We start from the raw sequence: 17,332 nt of genomic DNA on the forward strand, positions 1-17,332 counted from the left end.
AGGCAATCCTCTGGCCTCTGCCTCCCAAAGTGCTGGAATTACAGGTGTGAGCCACTGCGCCTTGCCTACCCCATTTTAACTTGCAATTTTAACCTCCAGCCCCGCCCCACAGCCAGCCCTGCCCCCTGCTTCCTCTTTCTCCAGCACCCAGGTCACCTCCAGCATGCTCTGTGCTTTACTCCCCTGTGGCTTCCTGCTGCACGTGGGCCCTAGAAGGGCAAAGATCTTTGTTTCATTTATTGGCATCTCCTAAACATCTGCACAACGCTTGGCATCTGATGTGCAATAAATGTGTGTTAGATGAATGAATGATGATTGGAAGATAAATTAGGGGGACAAGAGGAGTTGAGATTAGAGAAGAGATGGAGCCAGCAAATGTGAAAGCCGCAAACGATTCTGACCATGCAAAGCACGGCAGGTGGGTGTGGATCTTAGCTTCTCAACTCTTCTCCAAAGTCTCTGGCCTGAGCCACCCTCACCAACTTGCCTGAAGTGCTCTGGGGTCTGGAGGGAATTGGAGGGAAGGGGGAGATGGGATGGGGAGCGGAGAGGGCAGGGCTTGGGAGGGGTCGGAGCTCTGCAGGGGAGCTATTTCTCTAGGGTTTCCCTGTTAATGAGGGCGCTGGATTTGGAGTCAATATTTCTTTTCTTTTCTTTCTTTTTTTTTTTTTTTGAGTGAGCAAGTCAGAGTTTATTAGGAGACAGGAAAGCTCTCGGCAGTGAGAGGGGACCTGAAAGTGGGTTGCCTTTTTTTTTTTTTAATTCAGAGTCTCACTCTGTGGCCCAAGCAGGAGTGCAGTGGCATGATCACTGCCACTGCAGCCTCTACCTGCTGGGCTCAGGTAATCCTTCCACCTCAGCCTTCCAAGTAGCTGGAAACACAGGTGAGTGCCACCACGCCTAGATAATTTTTGGATTTATTGTAGAGATGAGGTCTCACCAAGTTTCCCAGGCTGGTCTCAAACCGCTGGGCTCAGGGAATCCTCTCATTTCTGCCTCCCAAAGTGCTGGGATTGCAGGTGTGAGTCACCCCACCTGGCCCTGGAGCCAATATTTCAGGACCAATGTGATTAGTGAGGACTTTGATAATTGGACAGATGAATTCCCTATGATGCTGAGGACATGAAGGACATGGGGAGCGAGGAATGAGAAACTGGCTCCTGGGAGGAAGCTGCCATTTGAGGGGGGAAGGGGCTCTGAGTGGGCTGTGTAGGCTGGGGTGTGGGACGAAGTGCAAAATGCTACACGATTCATGATTTTCTCCATCCTGCCAGAGAAGGTACTTCCTGTTTTTCTCAGTCACCATTCTTTGTTTCTTTCGGAGAACTTACTGCAATCTGTTATTATCTTACTTATTTGGTTTATCAGCCTCTTCCAGACTGTAAACTCCAGGACAGCAGGGGTCTAGTTTCTCCTGTTCTCTGCTCTGGTCCGAGTCTAGCCCAATGAATGTTGTATATAGGGGTACTCAAGAAATGATCATCGAATGAATGAATGAACCCAGATGGAAGGAAGCATTCTGATAACAACACTTCCTGGCAGAGGAACTGGTGGAGGGGCTCGCCGGTTCTTCCTGGGTTATGTCTCTTGTTCTATGCGGTGTCATGGCCACTTAGCCCCCGAGACACTAGGAACGCCTGTCCCAGGTGCAGACCTCAGGTAGTAGTCTCTGTCCATTGTGCAGGCTGGGCGTGGTGGCTGTGGGGAGGAGGTTCCTGGGATTCCTTAGCTTAGACAGGATGAGTAAGAGAATGGACTAGAGACGGATTCACTTAAGTGGATCCAGGAGACCCCATTCGGTGTGGGGGAGGGGATGTTATACCACAATAACCTGAAAAAAGACAGGATGAGGTCTGGACTTGGAAAACAGCCGAAGGACTGAAGAGGAGACAGGGCATTTGAGAAATACTTGAGAGGTAAATTCGGCAGGGCTTGGTGATTGGGGGTTGAGGAGAAGGAGGGGGTGGGGCCACCAAGGACCATCCCGTGGATGGAAAGAATCAGTGTGATAGCCATCCCTTCTGGCCTGCAGTTTCCTCCAGTCCCAAGGCCCAGGATTAGCCACCGGACCCCGCTGCCGACCCAAAGTTCACCCCGGACCTAAGGCGACCGTCAGGAACACTCGTTCTGTGCTGCACTCGGAGGGACACGGTCCCTGAGCGCAAGGGGGGCGGGCCCGGTCTTGAGAGAGACACCCAGGTCAGTGCAGGACACAGGGTGGGGGACGCTCTGGGGCCGTGGGGATGGGGCCGGAGGAGTCGTCACAGGGGGACGCTGAGGCGGGAGCGTAACAACAGGTGTTCGCCAGGATGGCGAGAGGAGCGCAAAGCGAATCAGGCCTGGAGAAGAACGAGGAGACCAAGAACATGGAAGCTGTTCAGTGGCCGAGCTCGGGGGCATGAGCGCGCGGGCCAGGGTGCGACCCGCCAGGCCAGCGGCGCGCCGGGAGCCCACTGGCGTTTGCCTCGATCTCCTAGCAACCGGGAAAGCCACGACCTGCCCCAACCCGCGGACCACCCCGCACCGCATCTGCAACGTTGGCTGGTGCGACACCAGGGGAGGCCGCGGGAAAGCCGGGCGGCGGGAGCGGGGGAGGCGACGCCCCCAGCTGGGGACCCGCGAGGCGGCCAGCGGCGGCGGCGGGCAGAACCATTCTCGGGAGGTGGAGAGGGGAGGAGACATTCCTCACTTGGAACCCAGCACGGAGCCAGCTGGAGCCTGCGCCCGGCTCCTCTCCGCGCTCTCGCTTCCTTCTCGTCCTCTGTTCCGCCACCCCTGGCTGCCCCCTGCCCCCCCGATCCTGAGTCCCGGGCGCCACTAGTTGCTTCCTGGGCGCGCCCGTCCTCGCGCGTGGTACAGCCCGGCGCGTATAAGGCTCCGGCTGCGTGCGCGACTGCGGACCGGAGATGCGCCCGAAGGAACCGGGGCAGAGCTCCGCCGGGGACCGGCCTGGGCCCGATCCCGCGGACCCAGCAGCAGTCACCCCCGCACCCCCGCCCGCGGCCAGTCCCGCTCCGGCGCCCGAGCCTGCCCGCGCGCAGCGACCGGGGGCTGGACAGGGGGCAGGGTCCGGGGCAGCCTCCGCATCCCCACCGGTGGCGAAAGCCCCCACCGGCGCTCGCCCGGCCTCCGAGGCTGTCCAGGGGAATGCCCGGTCCGTGCCCGACAGCGCGGGCGCGCCGTGGACGCGCTTCATATTCCAAGGGTCCTTCGGTCCCCGGGCCACTGGCCTGGGGACTGGAAGGGCAGCGCGCATCTGGAAGACGCCGGCTGCCTACCTTGGCCGGCGGCCCGGGGTGTCTGGTCCAGAGCGTGCCACCTTCATTCGGGAGCTGGAGGAAGGTAACCTGGGTCCCGGGACCCTGCAGCGGGCGGGACTAGGGCAGATCTAGGGAGGGTCCAGGCGCTCCTCCTCACCTGGCACTCGCTGTCGCTCCTTCACTCCCCTGGGATGTCCCGGGTGACTGTCTAGTCGCCTCTTGTCCTCTCTCCTCTGCGGCCCCTGGTTTCTGCGGGCGCATCGGGCCCCCGGGTCCGCGCGCTCCCCGCCCCCTTTCCGCGTCTGTTGCTGCCGCAGATCCCAGTGCCCCCTCCCCTGCCTGCCGCAGTGCCAGGAGTGGGGCGGGGGCTGCGGGAGGGCGCTGGCCGGCCGGGCTCGCCCGCGAGGGAGAGGCTGGTGGGCGGAGGGGGAGGTTTTGCTTACTTTTTGTCTGCGGGGTCAAGGTCGCGATCTTCCCCTGCCCCAGCCTCTCTGGGGAGGGGGAGGTCCCTGGATTGGGTCGAGAGGCTCGAGTGCCCCCAGTCCGGTGCTGGAGAAGTCTTTTCCTCCAATCCTCGCCTCGCGCAACAGGTGCTGGGTGGGTGACTGCGTCTGTTTTTATGATCCACGAGGCTCCATCGAGCGGACTGAGCTACTCTCTGGGTGGGGGGTGATGAGTCAGTCTGCGGCTGTGCTTCTCCTGGCCGGCTCCATTCTCCTAGGTGCCAGGGACCCAGGCATCCCGAGAGCCCTGTGGACTGTGATTCCCCTAACTTCATCCAAGCCCTTCCAGAAACAAAATAAAAATGAGACTGGGCACGGTGGCTCAAGCCAGTAAATCCCAGCACTTTGGGAGACTGAGGTGAGAGGATTGCCTGAGCCCAGGGATTCGAGACCAACCTCGGACAAATTGGTGAGACCTCGTCTCTACTATATACATGTAAATTAGCCAGGTGCAGTAGTACGCGTCTGTAGTTCTGGCTACTTGGAAGGCTGAAGTGGAAGGGTCGCCTGAGCCCAGCAGAGCAGGTTGCCACCGCACTCCAGCCTGGGCGACAGAGTGAGACTCTGACTCAAAATAAATAAATATATAAATCAATAAAAATAAAGTGCAGTCCATTTGGCCCTGGGAGCAGGGAAGAGGAGTGTTGAGTGCTGGGGCGTGGGGAGCATGTTAGGGGCAGGAAGGGAGCCCTGTCTTGTCTCCTGGTGACCCCTGTTGTAGGAGGACTGGGGACAGGGCCGAAGCAGCAGGTTGCCAGTGGCGGTGATTCCTTTTTCTGACCTGGTGGGGTCTTTTCTCCCCACTCCCTCCTCCTGCAGCGCTGTGTCCTAACCTGCCTCCGCCAGTCAGGAAGATCACCCCGGAAGATATCAAAGTGATGTTATATTTGCTGGAGGAGGTGTGTACTGACCCAGGCAGGCACCTTTTAAATTCTGCCCATAGCCGGGCTCGGTGGCTCACTCAGCCTGTAATCCCACACCTTTGGGAGGCTGAGGTGAGTAGATTGCCTGAGTCCAGGGGTTTGAGACCCGCCTGGGCAACTTGGCGAGACCTCATCTCTACAATAAATCAAAATGAGCCGGGCGTGGTAGCGCGCGCCTGTAGTTCCAGCTACTTGGAAGGCTGAGGTGGAAGGATCGCCGGAGCCCAGCAAGTCGAGGCTGCGGTGGCCGGGAGCGGCCACTGCACTCCAGTCTGGGCGACAGAGTGAGACTCCAACTAAAAAAAATAAATAAATAAATAAAAATAAATAAAAATAAATTCTGCCTGTAAGGGTAAGGGTCCTGTCTGTTTCCTGCCTGGCTAGTAGCTCTCTGGAACCATGTCGGGCGGGGGTGGGTCTCTCTTATGGGGGCAGGTAGATGTGGGATGTTCAGGACAGAAGTGCTCTCAAGGCCAGTGCGGCCTGATGTGCACTTTTTCCATAAGGGAATCAATCAGGTTCCACAGAGAGTTAATGACGAACTCTGGTCTATCACCCTGGATCTAGGGGGTGTGGAGGCTTTCTCCTAGTGGCCTAGCCTCTCCCTGACCCATGTACCTGCTAACTTTTCCCACCTGTCTGGGAGATCCAGGAAATGGGAGAGGGTCCCCATGGGTGGTGCTTCCCCTGCAGAGAGAGCGGGACCTGAATACGGTGGCTCACATCGGCCAGTCCCTGGTGAAACAGAACAGCATTCTGATGGAGCAGAATAGCAATCTGGAAGCCATGCTGGGCTCAGCCAGGGAGGAGGTAACAGGGTTTGGGCCGGGAGGAGGTGGGGGTCAGTGTGCATTCCCCCTCATGCTGGACCCGCTTTGCCGCTGCCACTCCCCGAGCCCTCTCTCATTCTGCAGATTCTGCACCTGAGACACCAAATGAACCTTCGTGATGACCTACTACAGCTCTACTCAGACTCTGAGGACGAAGAAGAGGAGGAGGAGGAGGAGGAAGAGGAAGAAGAGGAGGAGGAGGAAGAGGAGCCCGAGGAGGAGCAGGAAAACGATTGTCCCCACAACGCCCCCGAGCCGTGAGTGTCCTGCCTTGGCACCTGGTGGGCCCGTCTCCATCAGGGACTCAGGCCACAGGTGGGCTGGGAACTGGAGCCTCACTCCCTGCACCCTGACTCCCCTCATTCCCCCCCCAGGACCCCTCAGAAAGAGTCCCTGCGCCAGCACCACTGCCCGCAGCTGAAAGCCCTGCAGGAGAGGCTGAGGCAGCTGCAGGAGGAAAACCAGCAGCTGAGAGAGAAGGTAAGGATGGGGGAGGGGGCTGTGCCTGCCAGCAGGGAGAGTTGACTCCCCTGCCCCCTCCTCTCCCTCCCTCCAGGCCTCCGAGCTCAACACCCTTGAGGATGAGGAGCAGATGCTCATTCTGGAATGTGTGGAACAGTTTTGTACGTAATGCTGTAATTTGGGGTCGGGGGCTGTCCCGAGGAGTAGAGGGAAGGACTCAGGATTCAGAGTCTGGAGATCCGAGTTCAAGTCCCAGCTCTGGCACTTCCTTGCTGTGTAAGCTTGGATGAGTTCCTTAACTTCTCTGAACCTTCAGAATGGAGATTAAAAACCTCAGCCCCACTGATCTCTCCAGGGTTTATGAGGATCAAGAGAGGCAGCAGTTGAGGAAGTGCCTTTTGCAAACTGTGAAGAGCTGTACAGAAGCCAGGAGTCCCCTCTAGGCCTGTGTCCTGTTATCTGGGGCAGGCAGGAGGGGGCCACCAGCTGCCAGATACCAGGCTCCCAGGGCTGGACAGTTCAGAGTCATGTGCTGGGCAGTAGCAGTTCCTGGTACCGTCCTAGGCACGGTATGTGGATGAGGATGAGTAAGGCACAGTGTTTTTCCCTTAGGCTTTCTTTTTTTTTTGAGTTGGAGTCTCACTCTGTCGCCCAGACTGGAGTGCAGTGGCCGCTCCTGGCCGCTGCAGCCTTGACCTGCTGGGCTCGGGCGATCCTTCTGCCTCAGCCTTCCGAGTAGCCAGAATTACAGGCATGCGCTACCATGCCCAGCTGATTTTCTTATTTGTTGTAGAGATGAGGTCTCACTGAGTTGCCCAGGTGGGTCTCGAACCTGCGGGCTCAGGCAGTCCACTCCCCTCAGCCTCCCAAAGTGTGGGATTACAGGCTGAGCCACTGAGCTTGGCTTGTCCCTTAGGCTTTCAAGTTTAACAGGTGAGACGGAGACTCAGAGTGACAGCAGCTGAATCCAAGCTGTTCCTTTCACCCCAGACCTGACCTTCCTCCCCTTGGGGGGCCCTGCAGCTCCTTGAGTGGCCCCGGTGGTCGCCAAGCCACCAAAGTAGGAACCAGCCCTCAAGCCTCCTGGGAATGGCTCAAGTCTTTTTCCTTCTCCCCACTCCGGCTGCCTCTAGCCCGGGACACCTCTTTTATTTTATTTTATTTTTTTGAGTCGGACTCTCACTCTGTTGCCTAGGCTGGAGTGCAGTGGCACACTCGTGGCCACCGCAGCCTCCACTTACTGAGCTCACGTGATCCTTCTGCCTCAGCCTTCCAAGTAGCTTGAACTACAGGCATATGCCACCGTGCCAGGCTAATTTTTGGTTTACTATAGAGACATGGTCTCACCAAGTGGCCCAGGCTGGTCTCAACCCCCTGGGCTCAGGTAATCCTCTCTCCTCAGCCTCCCAAAGTGCTGGGACTACAGGTTTGAGTCACCAAGCCTGGCCTCAGGATACCTCTTAACCAGTCTTGCTGCCCCTATGCCTGCCCTTCTAGGCCCTTCTGCACACAGCAAAATGAGCTTTCTAAAACCAAATCTGGCAGGATGCAGGGGTGTGCACCTGTAGTCCCAGCTACTCAGGAGACTGAGGCAGGAGGATCACTTGAACCCTGAACTTCTATTCTGTAGTGCGTTGTGCTGATTGGGGTGTCTACACCAAGTTTGGTATCAACCTGGTGACCTCCCAGGAGCAGGGGACCAGCAGGTTGCCCTAAGGAGGGGTGAACCTGCCCAGGTCAGAAACGGAGCTGGTCAAAATCCCTGTGCTGATCAGTAGTGGGATTATACCTGTGAACAGCCACTACACTCCAGCCTGGGCAACATAGTGAGACTTCCATCTCTCTCTCTCTCTCTCTCTCTCTCTCTCTGTCTCTCTTTTTTAATGAGAAAGCACGACTTCATTTAGAAGACAAAAAAGCTCCCAAGCAGGAGGGGTCCCAAAAGAGGGTTGTCGACCCCATCTCTTTAAATAAATATAGTAGAACCAAACCTGACTGTGTCACTCCTCTGCCTAAAACTGCATTGGGAGGCGGAGCACAGTGACTCATAATCAGTGCCTGTAATCCCAGCACTCTGGGATGCTGAGGCATGAGGATCACTTGAACCCAGGAGTTCGAGACCAGCCTGGGCCACAGTGAGACCTCGTCTCTAAAACCAAACCAAACAAAACAAAAAAAACAATTGCACTTGGACCCCCTAAATCTATAAAAATTAAAAAATAAAATTGGCTGGTTGTAGTGGCCTAAGCCTGTAATCCAAGCACTTTGGAAGGCCAAGGTGAGAGGATTGCCTGAGCCCAGGGGTTCGAGAACAGACTGGGCAACTTGGTGAGACCTTGTCTCTACAATAAATCAAGAAAAATTAGCCAGCCATGGTGGCACACGCCTGTAGTTTCAGCTTCTTGGAAGACCGAGGCAGAAGGATCACCTGAGCCTAGTAGATCGAGGCTGTGGTGGCCATGAGTGTGCCACTGCACTCTAGCCTGGGTGACAGAGTGAGACTCTGACTTAAAAAAGTGAAAATAAAAATAAAATAGAATTTAAAAAAGAAAGCCCTAGTGAGGAATGTAGAGCTCTGTAGGTCCGCTGGCACTCCCCAGCAGCCGGGGTGTGGGAGCAGACAGAGGCATCTGGGAGGGCCTGGACAGGTCCCCAAAGGCTGGGGAGAGCTAGGGTTGACCTTCTCCCCTCCCCCAGCGGAGGCCAGCCAGCAGATGGCCGAGCTGTCAGAAGTGCTTGTGTTCAGGCTGGAGAACTACGAGCGGCAGCAGAAGGAGGTCACCCAGCTGCAGGCCCAGGTCGTGAGGCTGCAGCAGTGCTGCCAGTCGGTGAGTGGGTTGGGAGGGACCCTTTTTGTGGCCCCGTGGGACGAGGGCCTCCTTCTCCCTGCCCTGCCTTGGGCTCCACCAGGCCCAAGGCCCCTCTCTGTGTCAGAGTTAGAGCTGGGGGAGGCCTCAGAGAGCCTCCTCCTTTTTTTGTTTTTTTTCGAGTTGCAGTCTCACTCTGTCACCCAGGCTGGAGTGCAGTGACACGCTCACGACCACTGCAGCCTCCACCTGCTGGGTTCAGGCTATCCTTCTGCCTCAGCCTTCCAAGTAGCTGGAACAACAGGTGTGTACTACCATACCTGGCTTAATTTTTTGATTTATTGTAGAGATGAGGTCTCGCTATGTTGCCCAGAATCTCTGGGCTCAGGCAGTCCTCTCGCCTCAGCCTCCCGAAGTGCTGGGATGACAGGCGTGAACTATTGTGCCCGGCCTTCAGAGAGCCCTTTATTCTTCCCCATTGTTGTTCCAAGGAGGGGGCCAGGGCCCAGAGAGAGTCCCAGAGTGTTCTAGGACCCAGGCTGCATGACTCCCCTCCCTGCTGTGCCCTCATTCCCTGTGACGCCTTGCCTCATGGGCTGCCAAAGACTCACTGATGTGTCTAGGAAGACTTGCTGGAAGTGGGAGTGCCTGGGAGCGGGGAGGCCTCAGGTAGGCTCACTGCCTTTGGGTCCTTCCAGTATGGGGCAGAGACTGAGAAGTTGCAGCAGCAGCTGGCTTCGGAGAAGGGAATCCACATGCAGCTCCGAGAAGAGGTGAGCCTCCTCCTGGGCTGCTGCTCTGCCCTCCAGAGCCCCTGGCTCAGAGCTGGGGCCTCAGGCCCTTGGCAGCCACCTAGCTCTCCAGAGGGACAAGCAGGGGCTGGGCCTGGTTGCTTTCCACTCCATCTGTGCTGGCACGGCACAGCAGGTGGCAATTTGGTGGAGGTCTGAGTAAACTGGAGTCCACGGACCTGCCCGGGGTTGCCCTGCATGACGTTCTTTGGGTCTAGAACCTGGGCTTCTGGCCTCTTAGCCCAGAGAGAGGATAGGCAGGCGTGCTGGGCTGTGTGCCCCAGTCCCAATAGAGCCTGGGGTGGGTTCCCAGCTGCAGGACCTGCGGGAGAAGTATGCAGACTGTGGGGGCATGCTGACTGACACGCTGCAGGAGGCCAAGACCCTTTGCCAGCAACCCCTGGTGTCCACTGGGTCTGTCACACACTGCGCGTACCGCGTGCCTCCGGTGAGGAAGCTGCCCTGCCTGTCTGCCTTTTGCCTCTGCCCTGTGTCTCAGCCTTCTGCCCTGTGTCTCAGCTCTGGTGGCTGATCGATATTCTCCATCCCCTTCTGTGCCTGAGACCACGGGTGGGAGTCCTGTGGGGGTCCCCTGGTCACGTCCCATCTCGCCACTAGGAGGCCCTTCCTGGTTTCCAGGAGAGCCTCAGGACATCTCTCAGGAGGATCATCTCAGACCCTGTGCATTTTATGGACAGGTGCGTTAATGGGGGCGGAGGGTTCTTGCCCACAGTGGGGAGGGGCTTGCTTGCACCTCGCCCTCCCACAGTTCCGGGCACCCACCTCGCTCCCAGCTCTGGCCCCGCCACTTCCCATGCTTCTCGAGTAACTTGGCCTTGGGTCCATCCTTTCTCCTGAGATCCTGCACGCCTGGGCCCCAGGGACTTTGCAGTTTTAGCTTTCCTTGTCTCTGTATATCTTTCTCTGTTGAAGGAATTACAGTGTGCCCAGAGGGAAGGTGTCCCGCCTGAGGTAAGCTGGCCAGGGCTTTCCTTCATTGGCTCTCACTTTCACAACCAGACAACCACCTGCTGCAGTTGTGACACCTCACAACCCTGCAGAAGGCCTCGCTCTCTGAGCCCGTAGGGCTGAGAGCTGTTCTGGAAAGGAGCTGCCCCCTTTTCCTCCGAATCTCACCCCCTAGGTGGCTGTCTGCAGGTAGCTCCGAGGGGGACTGAAGCTTTCCTTTCAGGGCTCAGAGGCAAATGAGCACTGGCCTAGGAACTGGGAACGTCTGGCAATGTGTCCCAGTTCGGTCCCTTTACGGGCTGTGTTTTGGGGCAAGTCATTTGACCCATCTAAGCCTTACTCAAACAGATTTGTTTCCATGGCAACCTGCTATGGCATGAGTGGTGAAGGTTAAATCTTGCAGGAGGGAGGCAGAGGGGCACTATCCCTGCTGGTCTCCTCCGGGTAGCAGATTGGGGGATGTAGGGAAGGGCAGGGGTCCATGCGGTGTTGGTGACCATTTTTCCTCCCTCCCACTGGGGCGTGGGCTGGGTGCTTGAAGGCTTAGAGCTGGTACCCAGCTCCCCTCTCCCCTGGCAGGGACCACGGGGTCTGTGTGCAGCCTGGGGTGGGGGTAGGCCTGGTGGTCTGACTCTCCTCCTCAGCTTTCTCTGGCAGGAGACGTCCTAGGGGAGCAGAAGAGGGTGGCCTGGCTGGGGTTGGCTTGCAGGGGGATGGAGAGATGCCACTGTCTCCCTGCCCAGATACGATCTTTGCTACAGCCACGAGCGAGGACAGGAACAGGGGTTCGAGGCCAAGGAGGTGCCCCTGCTGGCAGAGGACATTGTGCCGGAGGACGATTTTGTGACTGCAGAGGACCTGGTGTCCCAGGAGGAGCTGGGGGCCCCCGAAGAGGTGCTGGCTGAGGAGGAGGTGATAGAGGAGGTGGAGCTGGTGTCGGAGGAGGCCTGGGAAGAGGTGGAGCCGGAGCTGGATGAGGCAGCGCAGATGAACGTGGTGACCTCGGCCCTGGAGGCCAGTGGCCAGGGGCCTTCACACCTGGACATGAAGTACGTCCTCCAGCAGCTGGCTATCTGGCAGGATGCCCATTACAGGCAGCAGCTGAGGCAGAAGATGCCCCCGAAAGGTGAGTGCTCCCGTGGGGGCCTCGTTCCGGCCAGCCAGACAAGCTGCAGATCGTCTAGTCGATGAAAGGCGAGGGGAGGTGAGCCCCCCAGCGCTCACTAGCCCCAGCCCCGCCCAGCATGCTGATTTGCATGGGCTTTGCATACAATTTGCATAGACACCTCCCTCTAGCGCAGCCGTGGCCCCAAGTGCTTTTATGGAATTTGTTTAGGATTCCGGATGTCTACCCACTTTCTTCATGGGGCCTGGGCTGGGGGCCACTGTATGCCTCTCACTGTGCCTCAGCTTCCTGTCTCTGCCGGCCCTCTTTTCCTACCCTCCACTCCTACCTCCCCTGTCCCCCGGGATCGCCCATCCAGCAGCAGTGGTGGCAGCAGACCCAAACAAACATGGAGGGGGTGGGATCACAGCAGCAGCCTGGAGGCTGGAGGAGGATAGTGCCAATCCCCCTCCCAGGGTCTAGGAGGAAGGGGGGCCTTCTGGGGTCATCCTGGCCACTGGGACAAAGGCCTCAGACAGCGAGGGCCATAGTTGGACCCTCACTGCAGGGTGAGGGGGTGGATCCAGGCTTCCTCTCCCCAGCTAGAAACCCAGAATTTGAGGACTGTACCTGCCGAGGGCAGGCCTCGTGAGCCCCGCCTTTAAGGAGTTACAGTGACGTCAAAGATGACGTGGTGATGCCGTGCACGCTGGATCCCTTGCACGTGTGCCAGCTCTTTGAGTTCTCACACCCCTGTTCTGTTCTCCATGTGTTAAGTGAGTAAACGGTGGTTGAGAGAGCCACAGTGACTTGTCTAAGGTCACACAGTGAGGAGTGGATCTCTGCCTGCTTTTTATTTTTTTTTTTGTGACTTGGGGTCTCACTCTGTCAGACTGGAGTGCAGTGGCTGCTCCCGGCCACCACAGCCTCGACTTGCTGGGCTCCGGCGATCCTTCCGTCTCAACCTTCCAAGTAGCTGGAACTACAGGCGCGCGCTACCATGCCCGGCTAATTTTTTAATTTATTGTAGAGATGAGGTCTCGCTAAGTTGCCCAGGCAGGTCTCGAACCCACGGGCTCAGGCAATCCACTCACCTCGGCCTCCCAAAGCACAGTATTACAGGCTGAGCCACCGGGCCCGGCTGTCAGTCTGCTTTTTTTTTGCTGTGCCTTCTCTGGCCCATCCCTCCCTCTGAGACTGTCCTGGTGCTCTATCTGGTCTGCTAGGTCAGCCCTGAAGTTGATAACGTGTTGGCAGCCTCCGTTATAGCTGACCTGTCCCCATTCTTCTGGCCATTTGGTCACCACTGGGTGGAATAGCACTGGCCTCAGCAGGGCCGCTGTGTAAGGTTGTGTAGGCTGTAAACTGAACCGTGGCCTCTGTGGTTCACACAGTGGGCAGCCTGTCTGTGGTGACTGTCTCCTGATACAGCTGACCAGACCCCAAGCCAGGCCTGTGGTTGCCAGGAGCCCAGTTCACGTCCACCTCTTCTCTTCCAGGCTTTGCTGTTTCCCAGCAGCCTATGAGGGCTCCATAGACAGCTTGAGGGCCCCCTTCCGCCTGGCCAAACCCCACCCACCCCAGACCCTCCTTCCCACCCCCTGAAATGGGACCCCATGCCTGTCAGACCTGCCCATCCTCTGTCCTGACGACCCTGGACCGGAGCTTGAGGGCCCAGGCCTTGACTCTCTCCTGGGACAGGCCAGAGGAACCCCGGCCCTTGTTCTGCAGTGGGTGCAGAAGCTGTGGCTGCTGGGTGTGGGTCACATAGTGACCCAGGGGATGGAAGAAGCCCCCGGGGGAGCGCATTTGTTACCAGCTCTGAGAGAGGGGGCATGACTGAGCCGGGGGCTGGGGTCCAGGTGTAGGAAGCTGTTGTGAGAACCCTCCTGCAACATGTCCTCACCTCTTTGACCCCCACATTAAAGGTGGCCAGGCCGTGCTGACTTGGGGACCAGGCCTTCCTCCTCTTCTCTGTCCTCTCTTCTCAGTTGCTGTTCCTGTTTGGAACCACAAGTGTCTGTGTGTGGGTTGGGGAGGGTCCCTCTGCTCGATGATGTGTCGCCCTCTCCTCGCTCCCCACCATGGCTGGGGAGTGTCTGGGCTCCCATCCAAGGCCCAGCCCCTCCCTCCCGCTGACCTCTGTGGCATCCGTTGTTCCCTGCTTCTAGATCTTTCTCCCTTCCCCTCTCTTTGTTTATCAATAGCTGGGGCCCGAGGCCCAGGCCTCCCTGTTCTGCCAACCCCACTCCCGCCAGGTGCTTCAGTCTCCTATAGCTTGTCAGCCTGTGTACGTGCTGGTGTGAGAAATAAAGGATCTGTGTACAAATGTGGCCCAGTCTCCGCTATCTTTCTCAGGGAGCCTGTGTGTGTGTGTGTGTGTGCACGCGAGCACACTTGGCAGGGGCAGAGTTGTAGAGAAAGGTCGAGCTGTGATATTGCATGATGTGCCAAAGACTTGTATCAAGTATACTGTTCAATCACATCACCAACCCCTTGGCCAGATGGCAGTGGCTCACACTGTAGTCCCAGCTACGCGGGAGCCTAAGACGGGAGGATCACTTGAGGCCAGGAGTTAGAGGCCAGCTTTGGCAACATAGCAGGTGAGACTTTGTCTCTCAAACAAATAAATAGGACGAGTGCAGTGGTCATGCCTGTAATCCCAGCCAGCACTTTGGGAGGCTGAGGCAGGAGAATTGCTTGAATCCAGGAATTTGAGAATAACTGGGCAACACAGTGAGACCTTGTCTCTGCAGAAACCCCCCCCCCCAAAAAAGCTGGGATTTCAGCATGGTGGCACATGCTGAAATCCCAGCTACTCAGGAAGCAAAGGCAGAAGGATCGCCTGAGCCCAGGAGGTCGAGGCTGCAGTGAGCCATGATTGTTCTACTGTGCTCCAGCCTGGGCAACAGAGTGTGACGCTGACTCAAAAAAATAAAACAAAATGATGACAAATTTAAAAAAAAAGTTAAAAACAAAAACTACCCCTGTGGTGTAGTGGGTGATATTATCAGTGTTCATCAAATGGTGAGACTGAGGCCCAGGTAGATGAAATGACTCTCCCAAGGGTCTAAAAGCTGACATGGATCTGGGATTCGAACCCAAGTCCCTGAAGTCCATGCTTGGGCAGGCTCCTTTCTGTCCCAGGGACTCTGAGCTGGTGCTCTGGCTGTGAAGGGCAAAGTGAGACTGAGAGTCACCCACCGTCTTAGGGTGAGGTCCGCCAGAAGGGAATCTGAAAGGGTGTGAGGGTAAGTACAGTCAACCCTTTGGAGCTCTGGGTTCTGTGTCCATGAATTCAGACAGCCACAGATAAAAGATATTTGGGGAAAAAACCAAACAATAGAAAACAAAACAAGCCAGGCACGGTGGCTCACCCCTGTCATCCCAGCACTTTGGGAGTTGGAGGCAAGAGGATTGCTTGAGCCCACGGGGGTTTGAGACAAGCCTGGGCAACATGGTGAGACCTCATCTCTACAATAAATAAAAAAAATTAGCCAGATGGCTGAGGCGGAAGGATCACCTGAGTCCAGAAGGTCAAGGTTGCGGAGGCTGTGAGCGTGTGCCACTGCCCTTCGCCTGGGTGACAGAGTGAGACTCTGCCCCTCCCCCCAAAATACAAATAAACAATACAGCATAAAAGCTATTTATATAGTGTTGATATTGTATTAAGTATTGTAAGTAATCTAGAGGTGGTTTAAAGTGTATGTGAGGGTGTACCTAGGTCATATGCCAACATGACACCATTTTATATCAGGGACTTGAACATCCGCGAGATTTGTTGTCTGAGGGATGCTCTGGGCCCTCTCCCCTGTGCATGCTGAAAGATGACTGTAGGTCATTTGGAAGATGAACCTAGGAAGCTCTTGGAGATGGAGGGCGGGAGTGAGAATTGAAGGACTCCCGTGAAAGAATTTTAGGCAATGGAGGCTTGATCCCACTAGGGAGCTCTAGGAGAAGGGGTCATCCTTGACAATTCGAGGTGTGGTGTGTGGACCAGCATCCTTAATATCTTCCAGAAGCTCATCAGAAGTGCAGAATCAGGCTGGGTGTGGGGGCTCATGCCCGTCATCCCAGCACTTTGGGAGGCGGAAGCGAGAGGACTGCCTGATCCAAAGGGTTTGAGACCAGCCTGGGCAACTTGGTGAGACTGTGTCTCTACGATAAATCCAAAAAGTTAGCTGGGCATGGTGGTGCATGCCTGTAGTTCCAGCTACTTGGAAGACTGAGGCAGAAAGACCGCCTGAGCCAGCAGGTCGAGGCTGCGGTAGCCGGGAGCGTGTCACTGCATTCCAGCCTGGGCAACTGAGTGAGACTCTGACTCAAAAACAAAACAGCAACAACAACAAAAACGAGTGGGGAATCTCAGGTCCCATCCACGCTAGAGCCTCAGAATCTGCATGTGAATATGAATACGGTGCCCAGGTGATTCACGTGCATTTTCAAATTTGAGACACACTCATAGACAATCCATCTCAGTTATCCCCTGAGGGCGGGAAGCTGGGGTGTGCATCCTCTGACTCCCATCTCGCTGGTGGGGGCTGCTCCCACGGCATCGACTCGCTGGTACATCGGCCACGCGTGGGCAGAGAAGTCCCCGGGGCAGAGAGCGGCTGAGGTGTGTAGCAGGACACGGTCGGCATCACGGCAAAGGTGAGTGCCGAGGCTGTGGGCCGGCACCCGTGGGGCAGTTGGGTCCTTGTGCCAATCAGTGAACTCTAGCGCCACCTGGAGTTCACGTGGGAAAAAGACAGGTGGAGCGCGAGGGGCCCAAGCTGCCGTTCTCACCGCTGCAGTTGGCCCTGAACCCTCAGTGGCGCTTCCTATCTCCACGGTGACCTAGACTTTCCTTCCTGAGAGGTCTGAAACCTCGGTTTCCACGCCCTCATCTGGTCACGGTGGCTGCCACGGCCCGTCTCTGCTTATCACGAGGCAGGAAGCACCCAGAGGCACCCAGAATTCTCCTGAGTTCCAGACACAGTTCTTGTCCACTCCCGTTGTGAGGCTACAAGCTTAGTTCAAGATAAGCAGGTCAGTGACCCTGATGGCGACTGAACTCTCTGCCTGCTAGTCTGCCAGCAGGAAGAGCCAAAAACGACAAGGTGGCCACTGTACCTTCAGGACGGGGGAATCTTGACTATTCCCTGGTAGAGGCGGCTCTGGATGCCCTGGAAACCAGGATTTCTAGTCTAAAATTGTGCATGCAGGGAACACAGATTTCTGAGGTGGGTCCCGTGAGTGATGGTGACAGGAGCCACGTCTGCTTCTACCCTCTGACACCTGGACTTGTGTAGTGAGCATTGGTTCAGAGGATGCACAACCTCTCATCCCCAAGTTAGTGCTGAATTTTTTTTTTTTTTTTTTGAGTTGGAGTCTCACTCTGTCGCCCAGGCTGGAGTGCAGTGGCACGCTGATGGCCACTGCAGCCTGGACCTGCTGGGCTCAGGCAATCCTTCTGCCTCAGCCTTCCAAGTAGCCGGAACTACAGGATTAGCCATCACTCCCGACTAATTTTTTGATTTATTGAAGAGACTAGATCTCACCAAGTTGCCCAGGCTTGTTTCAAATCCCTGGGCTCAGGCAATCCTCTTGCTTCCACCTCCCAAAGTGCTGGGATGATAAGCATGAGCCACCGCACCCTACTTTTTTTTTTTTAAATAGAGACAGAGTTTCACTGGAGTG

At 56.6% G+C, this 17,332-nt stretch overlaps 1 protein-coding gene across 1 annotated transcript; it reads left to right on the plus strand.

The window, feature by feature from the left end:
- The first annotated feature begins 2,906 nt into the window (after nucleotides 1–2,906).
- HAP1 (huntingtin associated protein 1) lies at nucleotides 2,907–11,878 on the plus strand. Its single transcript, XM_021719541.1, is given in 10 exon segments — nucleotides 2,907–3,342; nucleotides 4,583–4,762; nucleotides 5,351–5,496; nucleotides 5,601–5,779; nucleotides 5,891–5,996; nucleotides 6,073–6,139; nucleotides 8,676–8,806; nucleotides 10,195–10,274; nucleotides 10,510–10,548; nucleotides 11,289–11,878. Coding segments are annotated over 10 exon segments (1,812 nt in total). The 3' UTR covers nucleotides 11,737–11,878.
- The last annotated feature ends 5,454 nt before the right edge of the window (nucleotides 11,879–17,332 follow it).

Source organism: Carlito syrichta, unplaced genomic scaffold (genome assembly GCF_000164805.1).
Source record: "Carlito syrichta isolate Samal-C Ts95f unplaced genomic scaffold, Tarsius_syrichta-2.0.1 Scaffold314793, whole genome shotgun sequence".
Lineage (NCBI taxonomy): Eukaryota > Metazoa > Chordata > Mammalia > Primates > Tarsiidae > Carlito > Carlito syrichta.